This window comes from Dipodomys spectabilis, unplaced genomic scaffold (genome assembly GCF_019054845.1).
Source record: "Dipodomys spectabilis isolate Male_0828 unplaced genomic scaffold, ASM1905484v1 ptg000046l, whole genome shotgun sequence".
Taxonomy (NCBI): Eukaryota; Metazoa; Chordata; class Mammalia; order Rodentia; family Heteromyidae; genus Dipodomys; species Dipodomys spectabilis.
Genome location: NW_024870723.1, coordinates 2,468,404 through 2,490,102, shown reverse-complemented (window position 1 = coordinate 2,490,102; position 21,699 = coordinate 2,468,404). Strand labels below are relative to the sequence as shown.

The 21,699-nt window shown below is 42.3% G+C and overlaps 1 protein-coding gene across 1 annotated transcript in view; it reads left to right on the top strand.

Moving 5' to 3' along the window:
* Astn2 (astrotactin 2) overlaps window positions 1-21,699 on the top strand; it is an 887,273-nt gene that overhangs the window by 542,246 nt on the left and 323,328 nt on the right. The window contains exons 12-13 of the mRNA XM_042678724.1: window positions 4,913-5,079; window positions 20,354-20,542. Coding sequence (XP_042534658.1) covers window positions 4,913-5,079; window positions 20,354-20,542 — 356 coding nt within the window. The remainder of the gene's footprint in view (window positions 1-4,912; window positions 5,080-20,353; window positions 20,543-21,699) is intronic.

Genomic DNA, 21,699 nt, shown 5'->3' with positions numbered 1-21,699 from the left:
CACAGACCCTTGCAGAGCAAATTGAAAAGCTTGACCCAATTATATGTTGCCTGTAAGAAATTCAGTTTATATGTCTAGCCTGGTGGTATACCCAGGAAGACACTGAGTTACAGGAAATCCTGGGCTGCATAGTGAGACCTTATTCCAAACAAAACACAAAACAAAAACCTATTTTATGGGATGTAGAAATAAGATCACAGTTCAAGGCCAGCCCAAGCAAAAAGTCAAGGAGACCTCATCTCAATCAAGCTGGATGTGTTCATTTGTATTTGTAATTCCAGCACTATAAAAGGCAGAGGCAGGAGAATGGTGATCTCAGGTAAAAAGTATGACACGCTATTTGAAAAAATAAAAGCAAAAACGGGTGCGAGTCCAGTGGTAGAACACCTGTCTAGCAATTGCAAAGCCTTGAGTTCAAATTTCAGTACTGCCTAAACAAACAAAAAAGCGAAAGTTGAGCTGACACTTAATAATATAGGCAGCTTGAAGGTAAATAAATAGAGGAAAGCAACATGTTATGCATAGAAAACAACAGCAGGAGTAGCTATATTAATATTAAATAAAGTAGACCTTACTAAAAAAAAATATCCAAGAGCAATATCATGGAATGTTTAAGAAATAGCAAGCATGGATATTTGTGAAGCAAAAACTAATGAGCCAGGCTCCTTAACTCATGCCTGTAATCCTAGCTATTCACCGGGCTGAGATTTAAGGATCACAATTCAAAGCCAGCCTGTGCAGAAAATTCTGAAAGACTCCATTTCCAATTAATCAGCAACAAAAAGGCTGAAGGATGACTCAAGTAGTAGCGCAAGTGTGCCGAGTGAGTACAAGGCACTGAATTCAAGCCCTATACTGCCAAAACAAACAAACAAAACACTAATGGACTGAAAAAAATAAGACAAATCCACAATTATAGTTGAATACTTCAGTATTCAACAACAGGACAAAAAAATCAGCTACATTATAGACAAACTTAATGTCACCACCAACTAACAGTTCCACTTTTTAGGGTACTACACCTCCACATCATAAAATATGTACTCTCTTGTATTACCTACAGAACACAACCCCACATAGAATATATGTAGGTCAGGAAAAGGTTGCAATAAATCTAAAGAATTCGTGTCAGTATTTTTTCCCATTCACAACAGAATAAACCTGGAAAGCAATAAGCGGGCTGAACTTTGTGAGCTCAGGATATCATAACAAGACACCATGGGTTGAGCAGATCCAAGAACAGGTATCTTTCTCCCACAAATCTAAATTCCAGGATATTGACATTTCTGCTAAGGGCTTGATCCCTGACTTGTCTTCTTCTCATAGAATCCCCATATGTTAAAGGGGGATGACACAGGAATGGGGAAGGCAAGAAGGGAGGAGGAGGAGGAAGAGGAAGAAAGTGAGGAAGGAAGAAAGGAAGGAAGAAAGGAAGAAAAGGAAGGAAGGAAGGAAGAAAAGAAGGAAGGAAGGAAGGAAGGAAGGAAGGAAGGAAGGAAGGAAAAGGATGGGAAGGGAGGAAGAGAGAGAGGAAGGCAGGCCCTATTCCCTGAAGACATATCATACAAACTTCCTCCTGGGATGCTCTGGGCCCCACGGTGTAACACTGTGTCATACATCCGACCTTGGTTGCATACACGGTCCAGGCCTGCAGCACAATGCCTTCTCAAAGGAAAAGAACAGTTTTAATTCGCAGATTTGCTTGGTTTCCATGTCAAATTCTTCCCATGCCCTCTTACTTCTGAAGTGGTGCTGGTGGGTAGATAATGAGATGCCTGAATCACTGATGAAGACGTGGGAGCTCCATGCTGAAGTAGGTGAGATCAGTTCGAAGACCTGCTTTGCTCTGACTCTCTAGCAGGAGCTGTCCATGAGTCAGCAAGTGGCGAGGAACAGGAGAAGTTCGTCAGAGTTGTGTTGCTGTATAAAAGGAGGAAGGCTTTATTTGGGATCCTAAGTTCAGAGGTTTCAGTCCATGCTCCACTGCCTCCATTATTCCTGCTTCACGGAGAGGCAGAATTTCATGGCTGAAGGACCCAGTGCAAGAAACTGTCTCATCAGTACAAAATGTCATGTCAAAACCAGCTTTACAATGTCGGTGTGGGGGGGGGGGAGGGGGGTATGATTGGGTGGGGGGCAGGGGGGAGGCTGGGAAGGGAGGTGAAGGGTAAACAAAGGAGGAGGCTGCAATGCTTGGTAAGAAATGTATGCATTATCCTGCCCATGTAATTGTAACCCCTCTATACAGTATGTTCTCAAATAAAATAAAATAAAATTAAAAAAAAAAAAAAGAAACTGTCTCACCTTGTAGATGCCAGCAGGCAAGGAAAATAATAGGAAGGTCCTGGGCCAAGACACACCCTTCAAAGACACCTCTCCCACGTGACCTCCTTCCACCAACAAGGTCCATTTCCCACAGTTTCTACCACCTCTAAAAGGCCACACAGAGTATGGGTCCATCAGTGGATTAAATCACTGATTGGGTCAGCACACATGGTCCAACAGTCTCTGGAGACACCCTCACAGACACACCCTAAAGACATGCTTTTCTCACCACCTAGGTGGTTCTCAAGACAATCAAGTTGACCCATTCAGTTTAAGCAAATACCTGGTATTTAGTTAATAGCCACCAAATTGGCACACCTGAGAAACACTGACCCTGCCACCCACCTGTGTGTGTAACCCTGTCCTCGGCTTTCTCCTCAGTAAAAATGCTACCCAGGTGATCTATTTCCTCTGGAGGCTATGGTAAGTTCTGCTATACTGGAGAGAGATGGGAGGGAAGGATAGAAGCTAAAGACCACAGAAATTTATTCTTTTGTAATTCTGGAAGTCAGAAATCCCAACAAAAGGTATTGGTAGTTCCTGCCTCCTCTGCTGGCCTCTCCCACAAATTAGGATTCTTGTCTCCATCTACCAATCTCTCAGCACTTGCACATTTGCCTTCTCTTCTGTCATTGTGATTTCTCCCTGCCTTCTTTCTATAAGGATATGGGCATTTAGGCCAATCTGGAGAATCCAGCATAGACTCCTCCAGGGTTTTAACTTCATCGTGCCTGCCACAACATCATAGGTGCTAACATTCACGGTTGCTAGCTTCCAAAGATGAAGACAGAGACACAATTTGGGGAACCACTAGCAGCCTCCCACGCTGTGCTCCAAAGCTTTGCTGAAGCAAGCAGATAACTCACGTGCTTAGGTAGTACCCGGATTATCAAGGTCACTCATTGAAGGAACAGAAATTGGAGCCAGGTGCCAATGACTCACATCTTCAGTCTGAGCTCTTCAAGAGGCTGAAATCTGAGGATCACGGTTTCAAACAAGCTGGGACAGGAAAGTCTGTGAGACTCTTTAAAAATACGACAGCAGGACAGTACCAGTCTTTCATGGAAAAAAATCTAAAGGACTACACTCAGGCTCGGACTTCAAGTCCCAGTACCAGCACACACAGATACAAACAGACACACAGACACAACAAGAAACAAAACCACACTGTCCACAGACAGGTAGAGCCCAGCCCCCAGGACAGTAAATGGCTCCAAGTGACCCCACGACCAGGACCCGTTCGGTCTGACAGAGACTGCTCAGAAACAAGCAGGAGTTCTCTGAGCTTGTATTAATATGTGCAACACTTCACTCACATGGAAAATTGATTTTTCTTTTTAAGCACAAAACGTAGCAGTTTTATAACCTCTCTGCAGCTTGACAAAGGCCATTTATAACCTACTTTCCATCACCCTTCCTGGAGCCTCTCTCTCCTGTCTTCAAGAACTCGCATGTGCATTTGTAATTACAAATTCTCCTTTGACAAAAATTTAATTTCCAAGAGGGCAGACCTCTGTGTTTGTTGTTGCGATTTGGGGAAATTAATTTGTGTGCGTGTGACTGTGTGTGTGTTGGTATGTGTTACGACTGATGTCACTTCAGAAGGCAGTGTGGGCAGGGTCTGGAACTCTGGCTGGCGGGGAGGGGTTCACAGGACTTGGGGGGATTTTAATCAGCCATGTCCAGTGATGGATGAGGAGGATTGGACTCTAGGTGTTCATCTTTATGGACAAAAAAATGCCAGCAGGGTGACTGCAATTAAAACCTGGTGCCTTGTGTATCCTTTTAAAATCAGGATGTTCAAACTACTCCACTGACAAGGCTGGAGACCATGGTGTTAGCTCATCAAATGATGGAGAACTAAATAAGTAGCCAGATATTTCCTAGTATTGGTATCTAGCCATGGAAGGTAGGGGTCCCTGTGTTAGCTCAAGGACTCAAGGAATATATGCAAGTGTCCATGGGTAAGGAACCCTAATGATCAGCTTATTTGTTTATTTATACTGGGGAGTGATGCTCATTTTGAAGATCAAGTGGTCCTTTGGAGGATGATGCCAAGGAGATAGACAGCTTGGAGCCACCAGACTGGTTATGAGGCCTTGGCATGCTCTAGTTCTGTGTATGTAAGCTTCTCATTTAGGGCTCCTGGGACAAGGCTGCAGAAGAGCTCAATTAAAGGCCAAAAGGATGACAATTCACATTCAATGAGTAACAGATTATGTGGCAAATGCTGAAGTAAGATATAGACCCTCATGATATAATTTAGACTCACAACAATTACAAGTGTGTCCTGCCCACGTAATCAATGACAACCCTGAGACTCAGAGAAGGTGGTAACTAACTAGCCTCCAGTCACACAGGGAAGAGAATAACTAGGGTTTAAAGTCATATTGTCAGAGGCCCTTTACAATATGCCTGGCAGCCTCCTTCAATGACCTTTGTAGCTGGTGTAACATAAAAGCAACAATAAACAGGTCCTAGCAAGGTCAGTAGTAGTAACAAGTAACATTTGCTCTGTGAACGCAGATTGTGATGGAACCCAGCACCTCCTTTCCCATAACCACATTGTTATTCTCTTTCTGAGCAGTGTCCGGAGGAGCTGAGACCCATGAAGGACGGTTCAGGCTGCTATGATCACTCCAAGGGCATCGACTGCTCTGACGGCTTTAATGGTGGCTGTGAGCAGCTGTGCCTGCAGCAGACGCTGCCTTTGCCCTATGATGCCAGTTCCAGCACCATCTTCATGTTCTGCGGGTGAGTCTCCACCCCCAATGCCCAGGGACCTTCCCCACAGTGGCAGGTAAGCTATGGAGAAAATAGCCAAGAACTACAACCTGGCCAGTCTGGGTTGGACCTTCGAAGAAATGGTCTTTTTAAGTCTTCTGTTTGAGCTCATGTGGCTTAGAGTATAACCTGGTGGACCTTGGAAAGAAGAGTGGGTGAAGGAAAGTAATTGAGGAATACCTGCAACCCAGCATGCCCCTGCTCAGCTCGCTTCCTGTGTCCAGAATCTATTCTCTGCTGAGGTCTCCTATCCCTGTGACTCTCCAGCAGCCTGAGGCAGTACAGTGTGGAGACAAGAAGAGGGATCTTGAGGCTGTTCATAAGGAAATACCTGGTGTGGGACTCCATTGGACAGGAAGGAACTCAATGGTGTGAGGTCATTGATGGTCTCTGGGCCCTTTGACCTGTGTAGAATAACTAGAACTAACTGAGGAAGGAAGTGCCAGGAAATCATACAAAGAAAGCTTGTAGTAGAGATTCCATTTGTTTCTTTCCTTCCTTTCTCATTTGTTTCTTTTCTTCCTTCTTTCCTCCTTCCTTCCTTCTTTCCTTTCCTTCTTCCTCCCTTCCTTCTTCTCTTTCCTTCCCTCTCATCTTCCTTCCCTTTCTTCATCTCTCTCTCTCATTCTCTCTATTTTATCTTCCTTCCTTTCCTTCCTCTCCTTCCTTCCCTACCACCTTCCCTCCCTCCTCCTTCCTCCCTACCTCTCTTTTTCTTTTTGGGATTGAACCCAGGGCTTCACCCATTCCAGACAAGTGCTCTACCACTACAACTACAGCCCCTTCAAACCAAGTTTTAAAACTGTAAACAAAACAGGGTGGTAATTTGCTGCACCACCTGACCTGGGACAATTCTTTTTCTCTGTCTAGGCCGCAATTTAGCCATCTGTGAAAAGTGAGTTTTGTAAAGCCATGGCTATTTCTTCCAAGTGGCCTTGATTTCTCTCCCTATGTAGTAGGAATTACTTTTGACCCTTACAGCACCTAGCATGGTGTTTGGTCCTCAACAACCGCTCAAAAGAATAGCAGCATCTTCACTTCTTTAGTCCTGTTTTGCAGTCTGTCTTGGCATTAAAAAATGTACTCACCTTTTTGACACTCTCTGATTCCAAGAAATGATCCTGTGCTCGTATGAGAAGTATGCCCTGATGCTGTCGTTACCACAAAGAGCAGAATAAGAGATTAGCCACCTTACAGCCCCATGTATCACAAAAATAAAGGAGGGGAGAGTGTGCATAGATTTAAACCCAGTTTGAAAAAGGAGGATGCAAGTTGCATGATTCTAGTTTCCAGAGTTCACGACTTATTTCCAGGTTTCTTTTCTTACCCCCATTTCCACCTGAGGAGCTACGGGTCCCTTCTAGCAGGTGTTAGAGCGGCTCACTGGAGACCCTGGCTATGTATCTGTAAAATAAATAAGAAATAAATTAGTGTGTGCAGACCTGAATTTATGGCGGTCTCTCCTCAGCTTAAGTGACTGCAGGGCAGTGTTGAGTAAATTATGCATGGACTAGGATCTGTAGACTTGCATACGGAATCAGCTGTTCTGTCTGGTTCTTATATCACCGTGGCTCTTTTCCTCGCTGTGAACTTGGGATGGTGTTGTATGGAAAATAACAACAGTAGCAGCAAGCAGCTGCAGCAGCAATGGATCTGACATGGTAAACTATCACTGACTTCTATCCAGCGCTCGCAGGAAGGGTCCTGGAGGATTTGAATCTCAATGCCTCTCCCTCCCTCCCTCTTTCCCTCCCTCCCCTCTCTCTTTCTCTCTCCCTCTCTCATGCATCAAGTAGGCCTCCCTTTCATGACATCTGACCTTCCGTGTCCTCCCTGTAAAATATGAACCTTAGCTACTTCAGTGTAATGATGGCTGTGGAGAGAGCCGAGTACCTTCCATAGATTACTTCAGAAAGGTTAAGTAACACATTCAGGGTCACAAGACTCATGGTGCAGCTCATTGCCTCCTTGCTGTATGACTATGAGCAAGTTACTGATCATCTTATACCGTGGCCTCAGTTTCCTCATGTCACACGATCATAGGCTCTTGTCTGCATGGTTGGTATGAGGCTTGAATGGCCTTGTTTATGCTGTAACTTAGCATTCATCTTGAATTTGCTTTAGAACAGTATCCTGCAGGGATTAGCACATAAACTAAGATAAAGGACATTTGCCAATCAACTTGCTCAATGATGTGATGTTCTTGACATTTTGGTTTCTGAGAAACAGGACTTAGTCATGTGTTCTATGAAAGTGTTAAGTTAAGATTGGACCAGTGTGTGTTGTGTGAGTTTGTTCAAGCCTATCCAGTGTTGGTACACAGAACCAAAAGCAAAACAAAACAGAAATAAAACCAGGTCTCCCAAATCAACTGTACTTCCAACAAGCTTTGGAAATTGTCTATTGAGGATGCAAATGAGGCCCTACTCACACTTGTTAGATGCACTACAAACAATGAAAGCAATTAGCAGATGCTTGTGGAGAGTTAGTTGAGAGAAAGGTGGGTGCTATTGAATTAGGCAAGGAAAACAAAACAAACCTCTGCACAAGGAGACGTACCCACACAAAGCTCTGGACTTATTACGTATTTCCTGATTAGAAACAGGTTGAATACATCTGTTTCAGTCAGCTTAAGAGCAACTGCTGAGGCTGGGAGCTAGTGGTTACTCAGGAAGCTAAAATCTGAGGATCCTGGTTCAAACTCAGCCGAGGCAGGAAAGTCTGTGTGACTCTTATCACCAATAAACTACTCAACAAGAGCTAGAAGAGGAGCTTTATCTCAAGCTGTAGAGCACTAGCCTTGAGCGACAAAGCTCAGGGACAGTACTCAGGCCCTGAGTTCAGGACCCAGGACTGGGACACACACACACACACACACACACCACACATACACACACACCATACCACACACACAATGAATAGCAGCTGACAATTTATTTGGTATTTCCTACATGCTATGACTGTCCCATGACTTCATGCACATAGCCCTTTTAATTCTCATAACAACTCTGCAGGAGAGATACTATCATGAATCCCATTTTACTGTTAAGAAAAACAAGCACAATGGCTCAGGTATCCCAGCTGGTAAGTAGAGGTTATCAGGATTCAAACTCAGGCTGTGTGCCTTTGGTCCCAAACAAGAGAGAACCGATGCCACTAGAAGATTTTGGACACATCTAGTTATGTCATCTTCAACAAATGATTTGTTTTTTTCTCAGCCTTTGTCCTTTAATATAGACTCAGAAGTAACTTGCACAATTTTGGGAATTAAATGCAATTAAGCAAGCATAGAAACTGGCATACTTAATAGAGCACTCCATAAACCCCAGTAATAATTGTCTAATAGGCATACAGTCATTTTATTCAATTATTCAGTTACTGAGTTTTATGTCTGGCTCACTACTCTATTTCCCAACACATAGAACAGTGCCTGGCACACCATAGGTGCTCAGTTAGCAACTGTTAAGTGAAATTCATCAACTCATGTGGCTAAGGAAGTTGTTCTACATCCAGCCTTCCAATTGCATTTCCAACTACTTCTCTCTACCTGTTACCAGTGAGTGGTCACAGAGGTGAAGATCTCACTTTCTGGAAATCTCCGGCACACACACACACACACACACACACACACACACACACACACACACACACACACACACACACACACACACACACACACCAGTGGAGTTCAATAGAGAGAAAGTACATCATGGAGGGAAATGGCAGAGTAAGTTAGGTGACTCAACGGCAAACATTAGGACATTTCCATTTTTCTAGGGTTCAGAGCATGTCGGAGGAGTTGGTGGTAAGGAGTTGGTAGTGGGGTGAACTTAGGGAGATGAGGCATCTAGCTTGGCAGAGTTTTAGAAGGGATCTGCATTGGTATAAGGTTGCCATCGCATAGCTTTAAGTATTATGTATGAGGGGCAGCCCACATGCATGAAACCTATGGTAGGAATTTGTCGTCCACAGGTTGTGGTAAGAAAGCAGTGTGTTCCACTGTGCAGGTGACTCAGTGTGATTAGAACTGACCTGAAGTTTTTCTACCCCTAGGTAGAAGTTTTAATGGCAAAACTGACCACAAGCCACCCCAAGGCAGAGTGGCCATGGAAGGTCCTAGGGAGGAGATGAAATAGGATTGGTGGGTGTCTCCTAGGGCATGACTAGGAGACAGGTGTGGTTTTCATGTCCTTTCCCTGCCTTATTCCTAGGTGAGATCTCTTGCCTTTCAGCTTCTGAAATCTTGACAACATTGTGGCTTCTGTCTCCCCTTCTTCTTCTCCCTGCACCCCTCCTCACATCCATTTGCCCCTGGTTGGTCCCATCTCTTATCCGTGCAGCAGGGGAGTCCGTTAGCAAGCCTCTGCTGAGTCCCATGGGGTCAGAAGGGAGGAAGGACTTTCTCCTTGTCTTATTTTTGTTTGGTTTTTCCATTTCTACCCACTGGGCCCTCTGACACGGCTGGAAGGTGCTGACATGTTGCCTTCTAATTCTAATTGATCCTACCATCTTTTGATACTTCCTGCAGTCTGGACCTCTGGCTAGCTGCATAGATGCTCCACTCCTCCCCAAGCCAAGTCCCTCGCTCCCTTCACTGAGTGAAGCATCCTTTCTCTGGGTGCACCCGGCCTACCTTCCAGTACCTCTCTACAGTAGCTCCATCATTGCTTGGTTAACCCACCTGCTTTCATGCCTGCCACAGTAGAATCGCTCATGGGCAGGGACTGGGTCTTAGTCATCTACACAGGTGACTGACTGTTCTTGTTTCCTACTTCTCTACCCGAGGATTTCTTCAAAATCATAAGGGTCCAATTAAAGGATTCATTCCTCCCCCCACCTCCGTAGCTTCTTGTACCTTCCCTGTGCATAGTCTTTTGTGAAATGTTAAGATTGTAACCATGCATCGCCTTGTCCTCCCCTGTCCCCAGGGTCAAAGAGGGTATTGAGAGCAGGTGGCTGAGCCTCACTTGGTTCCGACTGATGTTGGCAAAGCTCATGCACCAGTATAGCAAGCAGAAGGTCAATTCAAGATATGTTGAGAAGGTCATTGGCTACTAAACTGAAACATTTCCAGTGACTCTTAATAGGTGAAGAAGCAGTGCCTTCTGGGAAGACCCTGGCAAGTAACCTAGCAACCAACTTTGTCAGTTTCATTTGTGTGGGTGTGTTTACAATGTCTACTGTAGGTACTTCCAGAAGAATTTAATTTTATCCGTATAAATCCAACACATTTTTTAAAAAGCTGTTAATAGAAAGATAGGACCGACCAGAGTCATGTATAAGGAGTAAAAGGGAAAAGGAAGCAAATGGTTTCAGGAGTTTAAAATGAGAATCACTTGACGTGAGATAAATTTAGCTTTGAGCTTCTTGGCAACCAAAGTAAATAGAAAACAAAACAAAATATCATGGATAATAGAAGCATCCTCACTTGAGAGAAAGTTGTGGTTTCTGGTTAGGATTTCAGGAGGGTGTACATTTTCCCCTGACATTATTTGCTAGGAGAGATTTTTTCCCACCTATTTCTATGAAAGAGAGTGAGACATTTCACCAGCGTTTTTGGAATTTCACTATTTCTCAGGACATTTACAGAAGAAAACGTGATTCCCACACACACATAGCCAAAGCATCTCAGAACCAGTGAGGAAGTAAAATTGGGAAGAGTACTTGAAATGTCCCAAGTATTTCTCAGTCCCAGTTTCAAGGAAAATGGTCTTTAAAAAAATATGGGCTTAAAAATATGTCTATCCCCAACCCCTTTCTGTTTTTTGCTTGTTTCTTGTTCCAATATGTGGGCTTGAACTTGGTCTTCATACTCTCACTTAGCTTTTTCACTCAAGGCTAACATCCTACCTCTTGAGCCACACCTCCATTTCTGGCCTTTTTTTCTGGTTAATTTCAGAGAAAAGTCTATTGAATGGTCTTTCCAGGCTGGCCACCTGAGTAGCGAGGGATACAGATGTGAGCCACTGGCACCTGGAATTCTCTGTTATTTTTATGCGATATTAGAAGGGAGAGGAGAGAAACACTTTGATAAATATCCCCAGTTAACTGAAGGCACTTGTTTTCATCAGCAAAAGCTGAAGTCAGCTCTGGTTTTATACATCACTGAACTGGAGTTTGGAGCCAAGAGATTTGATTTTGACTGATAGCAACTAGAGGTAAGCAAGCACTGTGGCACTTATTTTATGGAATTTTCCATCTTTTAGAGTGTGGCCTAAATTATCTCCTCTATGACTACACTGGGTTGCATGTCTTTTGGTATTTGTTTTCATTGTTCGTTTTGTCTTGGCAGTGCTGGGGATTGAACCCAAGGCCTCAAACATACTAAGCAAGTGCCTTACCACTAAGCTACGTCCCAGTCTGTGTGTGCCAGACTCTTTTCAAACATTATAACCTTGTACTCCCTGCTGTTTAAACATTGGCCAAAACAGATATAATAAATATACACAGCAATTTTAGGGAAATACATGAAGTCCATCCATTGGCTCGGCTGTTTTCCAGTGGGCTCTGTGGAGCATTAGTTTTGAACATTCTCGAAGATTAAAGAATAAAAAAAAGGAAGGTCGCTGATCTAGGCTATGTGGGAGTGTCTATACTGAATAATTGTCTCCTGCATTTCTCAGTACACCTGAAAACCAGTAACCACTCTGAGAAATCCTGCAGTGGAGACTTATCTTCCATATATTAAGAGTATTTTATTCTCAAGGGTTAGACTGAGTTTAATTAGCAATCTTTTCCCTATGTTTTCTTACTTATATTAATTTTAATAAGTTGACAGGTTTTTTAAAAACAATTATTATTGTTGGAAGTCTTAAAGTAGACAAATATGCAAGATAATTTAGACCAGATTTTCAAACAGAATCCGGATTCCTTTCTTTTTTTTCCTTCCATCTTTTCTGAATAATAGCCTTCAGCATATTACCTCCAAAATAGTGTTTCTGTAAACTCTCAACTTTTCTTTGAGTGACACCTACAGACCAAAACCAGACAGAGAACAGCCTTACAGATCTTTGGTTTTTGTTGGTGTTGAGAAGGTCCTGTGGGAGTCTTCACTGGGAAGACTCCTATGTCATTTTCTAATGTGTTTAGTGCAATGGAGGTCCTTGGTTGCTGGTCTTGGCCCTGGCCCTGATGACCTCAAAGTGGGATTGTTCACAAGGTCATTGTCACTGAAAATGAGCCTCCTCTACTGTAGCCATGTGATAGAATGTAGTTTATCCCTACATGGGTCCAAGTCCATCCTGTGGTAGTTCTTGACCTCTTCTTACCCTTAACTATTCTGTATTCTTATTTTTTGAAGGATTTGATTCTATGTTTTTCTTCAAACAATAATTCCTAGTGCGTGTATTTCAATAAATTATGTGAGTAGCTCCATAAACCACTGAGGAGTGAATGAATAACAACAACACAATACATAAATAAGTAAAAACTTCTGTACTTCAATAGTCCTTCTTTTTCCCCTGTAGGTCCCAGTATACTGCTTTGCAAAAGATACAGATTAAACAAAGTAAATTGTGCTGCAGAGTAAATGTCAGGGATTTGGAGTAAAATAGCCTTTATAAGATGCTCCCTTTTCTTTAGTGCTTATGTGACCTTAGTCAGTCGACCAGATGTCCTAAGAGGCAACGTCAGAATGACAGTATCCATCTCAGTACAATAAGGACTAAATAAAACATGCTTCTAGCTAGACGCATGGGACATTTTCCAGGGTAGTCTCTCAGGTCTCATCTACTCTGGGTATTCCCCCTGAGATGTGATGGTTGTGTTAAGGGTAACACATTTGTTGCCTTTAGCAAAAATGCCCAGTTTATGTCTTTGTGCTTATTTTATATTTTGCATTTTGGCATATGTATAAATACAATCTCATGCAGATCTTGGCTGGTTTCCTGTGAGCCTACGCTCTTTAGAATTTCTGTAAGAAAAATACTCTCCCAGACGACAGAATGTTCTAAAGGAGTTGGATAATGATATGGCATCATACAAAAATAAAATTTACAAAAGAAACCAACAACTAAACAAACCTTCACATAAATCTTCCTGTGCCCCAAAGTGCCTTGGGGGACAGAAGTACTCGTAATTCAAAACTCAAAGGATTATTTGCCTTTCTAAGTCCCTGTTTATTTCTCCCATGTCCTTAAGGGTCATACTTAAGCATACCCCATGTCATTTTTCTCTCCCTCCTTCCTTTCATGCCAGAATATAATCCTTTTCTACCCTGAAGCAAAAGAAAATCAACATGAACCTACAGTTGCAATATGGTTAAAGTCTTGGATACGTACTTGCATTCACCCATGCTCAGATAAACCTTGACATATGAATTTTTGGATTCAATTCAAAGCTCAGTTGACTAGCCACTTTCCTCTCTAACTTTTGTTTTCTGTTCTGACAATGCCAATCACAACACTCTCCCCTCACCATCTGAGAGTTGTGAACTCCCTTTTTCTTCTTTAAAAAACTCCTCCCAAGCTTGGTGGCTTAAAATAACACCCATGACCTATCTTAGATCTTGAAGGTCAGAATTCCACTCATCTAGCCGGGCACCTAGGTACTCAGGAGGCTGAGATCTGAGGGTAGATGTTCAAAGCCAGCCCATGCAAGTCCTTGAGATGCTTATCTTCAGTTAACCACCAGAAAACCAGAAGGGGTGCTGTGGGTCAAGTGGTAGAGTGCTTGCCTTGAGCTGAAGAACTCAGGGACAGCACCCAGGCCCAGAGTTCAAGCCTCATGATAGACAAAAAAAAAAGAAGAAGGAGGAGGAGGAAGGGGAGGAGGAGGAAGGGGAGGAGGAGGAAGGGGAGGAGGAGGAGGAGGAGGGGGAAGGGGAGGGGGAGGGGGAAGGGGAGGGGAGAGGGAGGAGGAGGAGGAGGAGGAACTGTTCCACTTATCTAGGAGACTGTAAGAGAAGACCTGTTTCTTTTTCCAATGGCCAGAAACAATACTTCATGCCCTGATTCTCCTGTACCTTTCTGATAAGCATACTTGTGATTGCATTGGGCCCTCCTATATAATCCCATGATGCCCTTTCCATCTCAAGATCCTTCATTTAATCACCTCAACAAAAGTCTGTTTTGCCATGACAGATACTACATTCACAAATATGTTAGTTAGCTTCCCTTTGCTGTAAGAAAATAACTGAGATAAATCAACTGGAGGAGGAAGGCTGGTTTTGTCTCATGATGATTTCCAGCTTTTCAGTGATTGGTCTCTTGATCCTCTTGCTCTGTGCCTGTGATAGCAAAGTACATACGCACAAAATATGATGAGGGGAGGCGGCCCAGCACATGATGGCCAAGAGGCAAATAGAGAAGAAGGAGTCAGGGTCCCAATGTCCCACTTCAAGGGCATACCTCTAGTGATCTAACTTTCTTACTGTAGGATTCAGCCCTTAAAGGTCCCACTACTTCCCAATAGTTTGACCAGGCCTTTAACAGGTCCTTTTTTGGTGGGGAACGTTTATCTAAACCATAATTACAGTCATGGGGATTGAACTTGGGGCCCAGGAGCTGTCTCTGAGCTCTTTTGCTCAAGGCTAGAGCTCTACCACTTTGAGCCACAGTGCCACATGACTGGTTTTTTGGTGGTAATTGGAGATAAGAGTTTCACAGCCGGGCACTGGTGGCTCATGCCTGTAATCCTAGCTACTCAGGAGGCTGAGATCTGAGGATCGCGGTTCAAAGCCAGCCCAGGCAAGAAAGACTGTGAGACTCCTATCTCCAATAAACCACTAGAAAACTGGAAGTGGCACTGTAGCTCAAGTGGTAGAGTGCTCGCCTTGAGCTGAAGAGCACAGGGACAGCGCCCAAGCCCAGAGTTCAAGCCCCATGACCGACAAAAAAAAAAAAAAGAGTTTCACAGACTTTCCTGCCCAGGCTGGCTTTGACCCACAGTCTGAGAACTCAGCTTCCTAAGTAGCTAAGATTACAGGTGTAAGCCACCAGCACTTGGCTAGGATGTGGATATTGAGGGAACTGTTAGTTTTACCTACTACAGGTTATACTGAGCAAATCAGGTCATATATACAGAAGAATTCTCAGCAGCGAGATCTTCAATGTGAGTTTAAGACATATATATAGAGAGAGAGATATATAGATATACACATATATAGATATAGATATATGATAGAATTAGGATTTAGACTTTCTTATCATGGATCCAAAACATATACTTAACCTCACACAGAATGTCTTACAAATGTCCATGAGTCAGCCTTATAAAATATATGCAAGACTTTTGTGACCAAAAGGAAAAAAAAAATCTAAAATCTCAGTGCTTGTTTTGAAAAAATGTCTGGTGAGTGAAGGTACAAAACTCTATTTCTAGCTCACCTTGAGCTGAAGAGCACAGGGACAGCGCCCAAGCCCAGAGTTCAAGCCCCATGACCGACAAAAGAAAAAAGAAAAAAAAACACTCTATTTCTAAATTAGGAGACTACAAATAGCTTAGGATGAGAGGTAAGCTTTCTCTTGTATTTCCAGCTGGTTACTAGCGATTTGAGAATGCTATTACTGATGTTCCTTAGATGATTTTGCATCCCTTCATTTAAAAAAAAATTAATGAGTTCTCCTGACCAGAGTGTTTCCAATGCAGGAGCCCATGGTTGCCCAGCTTAGGTACCAGGATTATAGAATAATCATCTTTTTTTTCCCCTATGGATCACTTTTGTTTGTGCCAGTCCTGGGCCTTGAATTCAGGGCTTGGATGCTGTCCCTGAGCTTTTTAAGCTAGAAACATTCACACACAAAGAAGCTAATTCTGTGTTTCTATGGGATCCATGATGATTGAGGTGTGCATCCTTTGGTATTCAGCAGGAACTGGTGGTCTTCAGCAGGCCTTGAGGGGCACAAGACACTCTGAAAAGCTTATGGCCACAGTTACTCTGTGTCCACATGCAGTCATATGGTCCTTCCACCCAGCTGCAAGTGACTCTTAAACATGTAGTTCACACGTAGTCCAGTCCATTCAGGACAAGGACAGAAGGTGGGGAATTCCAGGGCTTGCAATCTACCTTTCCTAGCAGAGAACTGTCTCTCAATACAGAGTTGTTAATTTTTTTTAATGTAAAGTCTTACCTCAATTTCAATGTGTTTGCCACTCAAACTCAGTTCAGTGTTACCGACTAGAGTTTGACATGAACTTTGACAAACTGATTCTTAAAGTCATCTGAAAGGGGAAATGAGGAAAAGTAACCAGCAGTCCATAAAACTATATACTAATTAATGTGGAGTTGTTGCAAAAATCCATAAATGATTAAATAGGAAATCCAAATGGTGTATACATATTGTACATTAGAATGTAATATTGGACAAAAAGCCATTTCAAGTAATTTAGTGAACAGATAGACCCTCCAGGAAATTGTCTATGCTTTTAAAATAATTTTCAAAATCACCACTGCTACAATACACAAAAATCCACTGATATTAAATATGTGAAGATGACAAATTTATAGCAGTGCTAGAACAACATATAGAAAAATATTTTTACCATCTCTTGGCTTCCTGAACATTTCACAAAATTTGGAAACAATAAAGAACAAGAATGTAGAGGTAATCAGACATCAAAAGCAAAATTACAGTATAAGCCCAGACTTGAAGAAAATGTCAGTATATATAGAAGGGTAAGAATAGCTATGCAGAAAATATGCAGAGCATACACAAGCCAATGAGAAAAAAGACAAATAGACATATCATAGCAGGAAAATGGCCAAAACATTAGAACAATTGCTAAAAGGAGAAATACAAATACCCATAACATGAAACTATGTTGGACTTCACCAGTAACTAAAGAATGCAAGTCCAAAAAGAATGAATTATTTTTCCTATCATAGCATGACAATAATGATCATGAATGATGTAGAAAAATCAAGACTCTCACTTTCTCATTCATCAGTGATGGGATGGTAAACAGGTAGAGCCTCTATGGACGGCTATTTAGTAGATTTATCAAAAATGTTAAATTCATAAAACATTGACCCAGCAATTTCTCTTGTAAGAATCCATCAGAGTACATACTCACAGAGTGCACAGTGATATATGTACAAAGATCCTTATTATGACGATGTGTGTAATAACAAACGGCTCTAACAGCCAAAGTGCCCATCAATAAAAATCAGCTAAAAGCAATACTGTGCATTTATACTGTATAATGTCAAAGGAGCATTTTAAATGATAAATCTGCTAGTAACTTAAAAAACATATCCAAGAAAGAGTTAGGAGCAAGTGTATATATTGTAACAATGTACAGTTCACTTATACTAATGAGTTTATTATATATTAAAATAGACATACATATATAGTGTATCTTATATAATGTATGCATATAATGGACATTTAAATGTGTGGAAGATTACCTTAGAGGAATAGGTTGTAGATAATAGTGATTACCACTAAGATAAGACATATGGAGTAGGAAATGAAGACCTTCCACATTTTACTCTATAGACTTCGATAATGCCTACTAATTTAAAACAATAATATGTTTATTCCTAGGTGCATAGGCATGTGAGCATATGGAGGGAGAGGGAGGGAGAGAAAGAGAGAGAATTTTAACAGTCTATCAATTAAACCATTTCTTCTTATGTACTGGGAACCTCCATGAGATATATATGGATCCATGGATGAAATCAGATGTTATGGAACATTTACCCCACTTTTCCTAGGCATTCAAATTACATGCATAACAACTATACTAAGGTGAAGTTACTTATATTTAACCGATGTAAATAAAGGGGAGAGTAGGGGCTGGGAATGTGGCTTAGTGATAGAGTGCTTGCTTAGTGTGCATGAAGTCCTGGGTTCAATTCCTCAGTACCACATAAACTGAAAAGGCCAGAAGTAGTGCTGTGGCTCAAGTGGTAGAACACTAGCCTTGAGCAAAAGAAGCTCAGGGACAGTTCCCAGGCCCTGAGTTCAAGCCCCAGGACTGGCAAAAAAAAAAAAAAAAAAAAAGAGTACATATAGAAAAATAAAGGGGAAATACCTCCCCCACAGTGTAACCCCCGCTTTCACTATATTTGATGTCAGTATAACATGTGGAGGAGAAGGGGGCAAACAAGTCGTTTAAGGATTCAGGTGGACCTGTTGCAACAATGAGAAGTACAAAATGTCATGTCAAAACCAACTTTACAATGTCGGTGTGGGGGGGGGGGGTATGATTGGGTGGGGGGGGAGGGGGGAGGCTGGGAAGGGAGGTGAAGGGTAAACAAAGGAGGAGGCTGCAATGCTTGGTAAGAAATGTATGCGTTATCCTGCCCATGTAATTGTAACCCCTCTGTACAGTATGTTCTCAAATAAAATAAAATTAAATTAAAAAAAGAAAAAGAAAAAGAAAGGGGAAATAGATTTTTACCAAGAACTCACCAGTCCCCTTTCTGGGCAATTTTTCTCTGTTTTTTGAGGAGGAACTTGTGAACATTAGTAAGAAAATCAGTGCATCAACACATTCCACTAGTCACAGGGGGCAGCTGGGAAAGAGTGACAACTTGGCTTCATGCATGAGAAGTTTCTGCCTTTTTACTAGAGTGATCTTGGGTCAGATCTTAGGTTCAGCTTGTCTATTTTCTGCTTCTCATTTGTCTTTGTGTGTAGTATCCATCAGATGTTTGTTCCAGCAACCTGGATGTATTTTCTTTCCAAATCACCTCACAGAGCCTCTGCCTTGTCCCCCGGGGTTCCTTAGTCTCTTTACCATCAATCCTGATGGATCTCACCCTACCCTGTGAAGAAATGCAAATGCGAGAGTGTCTGCTTCACTGCTCTCTCAACTTTAACAATCCAACCTGGGTCATGTCCTGTAAAATAGAAGCCATTGAAGTTAGAGGAGACAAGAGGAAAAAAAAAAATACTGGGCTATTCAATAGACTTGAATTTGAATGCCAACTTTCCCCCTCACAGAGATAGGCTGAGTGTTTGGATTCTCATTCTGCATAAGTGCACAGAAGGGATCATGATGTTGCATTTTTTCATGGTTAGAAAATAAATATATAAATAAATATGAAGTTATCTAGTGGGGGGAACTTGCCCAATGAATAGAAACATCCCCATTGCCACTGAGAACTATGATTGTGTTTGTTATGCACATGGTTAGTCCTTTATTTGTAGTCAATACATGATGGGATGTCATGGCATCTTGATGAATTACAGTAAGATGGGAAGGTCTGCCCTGTTTCACATTTGAGAAAATTGGGGAACAAATATGTGAAGGGACTTGCTCAGGTCCACATGGGCCACAAGAAGGTAAAATGGCATCGGTACAGCTCTGCTTCTGAATTGATCGCTCATCTGCAGGGACCTCTGCTTCTCTTTCCTCACCCCACCCCTTCCCTAGGGTCTTACACTTCCCTCCCTTCCTCTTTTCCTTCCTCCCACTTTCTTGCCCTTCTTACTTCCCTTCCCTCCTCCATTCTCCCTTCCCTTCTCCCCTCTGTCCCTCCCTTCTTTCCTTTCTTCCTTATGCCTTTTCTTTTCTTCCTTTCTTTTGTCCTTCCTTCTTCCATCTCTCCATGTCTTATTCCCTTCCTTCCTCCTTCCTTGCTTCCCTCCCTCCATTCCTTGCTCCTTTCCTTCCTTTGTCCCTATCCCTTCCTTCAGTCCTCCCTTCCATCCTTTGCACCTTCACTCCCTCCCTTCTTTCTAGATTCCAAATTCAGAGCTTATCTGGTCCACATCTTTTTCTATTCCTGCTTCTAAAGGATAACAAGGGTCTGGCTGGCTCTCAGGAACCTCATGAAAGCCCCAACAGAGGCTGCTAACATTGATGATTAAACAGAAGTCTTGGCAGATGCTGTGTGCACTGTCCATGGTCCTGAAAAGGTCACCTCCGAGTTACAAGGGCAATAGCAAACTTGTATTTGCTACAGTGTGCAACCTCAGTTGACAGATACACTGGGAATAGATTCTTATTCGAGAAACTAGTTGATAATTCCCCATGAATTGGCCTGTCATGCTTTTCTAAGTCTGTGTGTTCATGGAAATCCGTTTTTAAATTTGCTTTGTGCGTGGATGCACACACCAGTCTCCTCCCTGACTGCCTCAAAATGTCACAAATGACTTTCCCTGGATTTACCAATTTGCACGATTAATGTGCTTTTCTCCAGACACCTGTGCCCTAGATACATTCCAACCAGAATAGCTGCCTCTGTTTCTAAACTCTGACCTGTTTTTAAGCAAAGGAGACCGTGGTTTTAGGTCACCTCCGGTGGGGCCATCCGAAGTGTAGAGCTAACTCCCAGTTGTGTTTCCTCATGCAGCTGTGTGGAGGAGTACAAGCTGGCTCCAGATGGGAAATCCTGCCTAATGCTCTCAGATGTTTGTGAAGGCCCCAAGTGTCTCAAACCCGACTCTAAATTCAACGACACACTCTTTGGAGAGATGCTACATGGTTACAACAACCGGACCCAGCATGTGAACCAAGGACAAGTGTTCCAGATGACCTTCAGGTAATGGGGCAGACATTTGCACATTCCCAGTCAGAATCCAGATTGGGTGGGAGGAGGGAAGCCATAGACAGAGTGGGGTGCAGATATGCACCTCACCATCCCTGGCTAGACTCAGTGAGGCATACCCACAAAGGGCCAGAAGTCGTCAGCATTCATCCTAGAAGACATCTTTTCTCTGACCTCCAACATCTCTGTCCCACACTCCCATTTTTCTAACTCTATTCACATATTCGAAATTCAATCTTAGGTCCTCCTGTAAGTACAGTTAATGGAATTTGTTTAATTAATTAATCTTTTAGTCTATTAAAAATAGATATCCTATAGATGCTATGTGGGCAGTTCAAAAATAGAGACACTTAATGAAGTAGAAAATGAAAATCATGTCACTCAGAAATACATGATATTAACATTTTTGAACACTTACAAACACTTACAAGCCACCCCCTTCCTCTCTATCTTCATGTGCACGTGTGCACGTGCGTGCTCGCTTACACACACACACACACACACACACACACACACACACACACACACACACACACACACGTCAGATCTCAGTAGAGCTGCTCAGATGTTGCTTTTCCAAAAATATGTCAGAGACCTTTTCCTCTGTTCATGATACATTGGTACATGGGAAACTACAAGATGAGAAGGAATGTTAATCAAATGAGAGAGAGAGAGAGAGAGAGAGAGAGAGAGAGAGGACAGCTTAGTTTGGTTGGATTACCCAAAATTTAGACCTATAGATCAATGATAAATGCTTCCCCAGACAACTTAAGAAACTAGAAACCATTCTTCCTGGAGAAGAGAGAGCTTGGATGGAATTTATTCATGCTTCAAAATCTGAGGATTCGTTGGATTGAGAGAAGGCTTGTTCCATGTCTAACAAATGAATTCTCTAAAAACAAAAGGCTATCATTTCTAGCAGTTTTTTTTTAATAAAAAAGGATTAGGTAATTTACAGTTACTCTTATCATTGAAGGTCATGTGTTAGAAAAAGAAAAGCTAGAAGTAATAACAAATCACTACCATAGTCATCATTATTATCATTATCCCCACCCCTTCATTAAGAGTGGTGTTCATTGTAATCAGATAGACAGTGTGGTTACTGGCTCTTAAATTTTTCCCTATGACAAGCAAATCATTACTGCAAACAC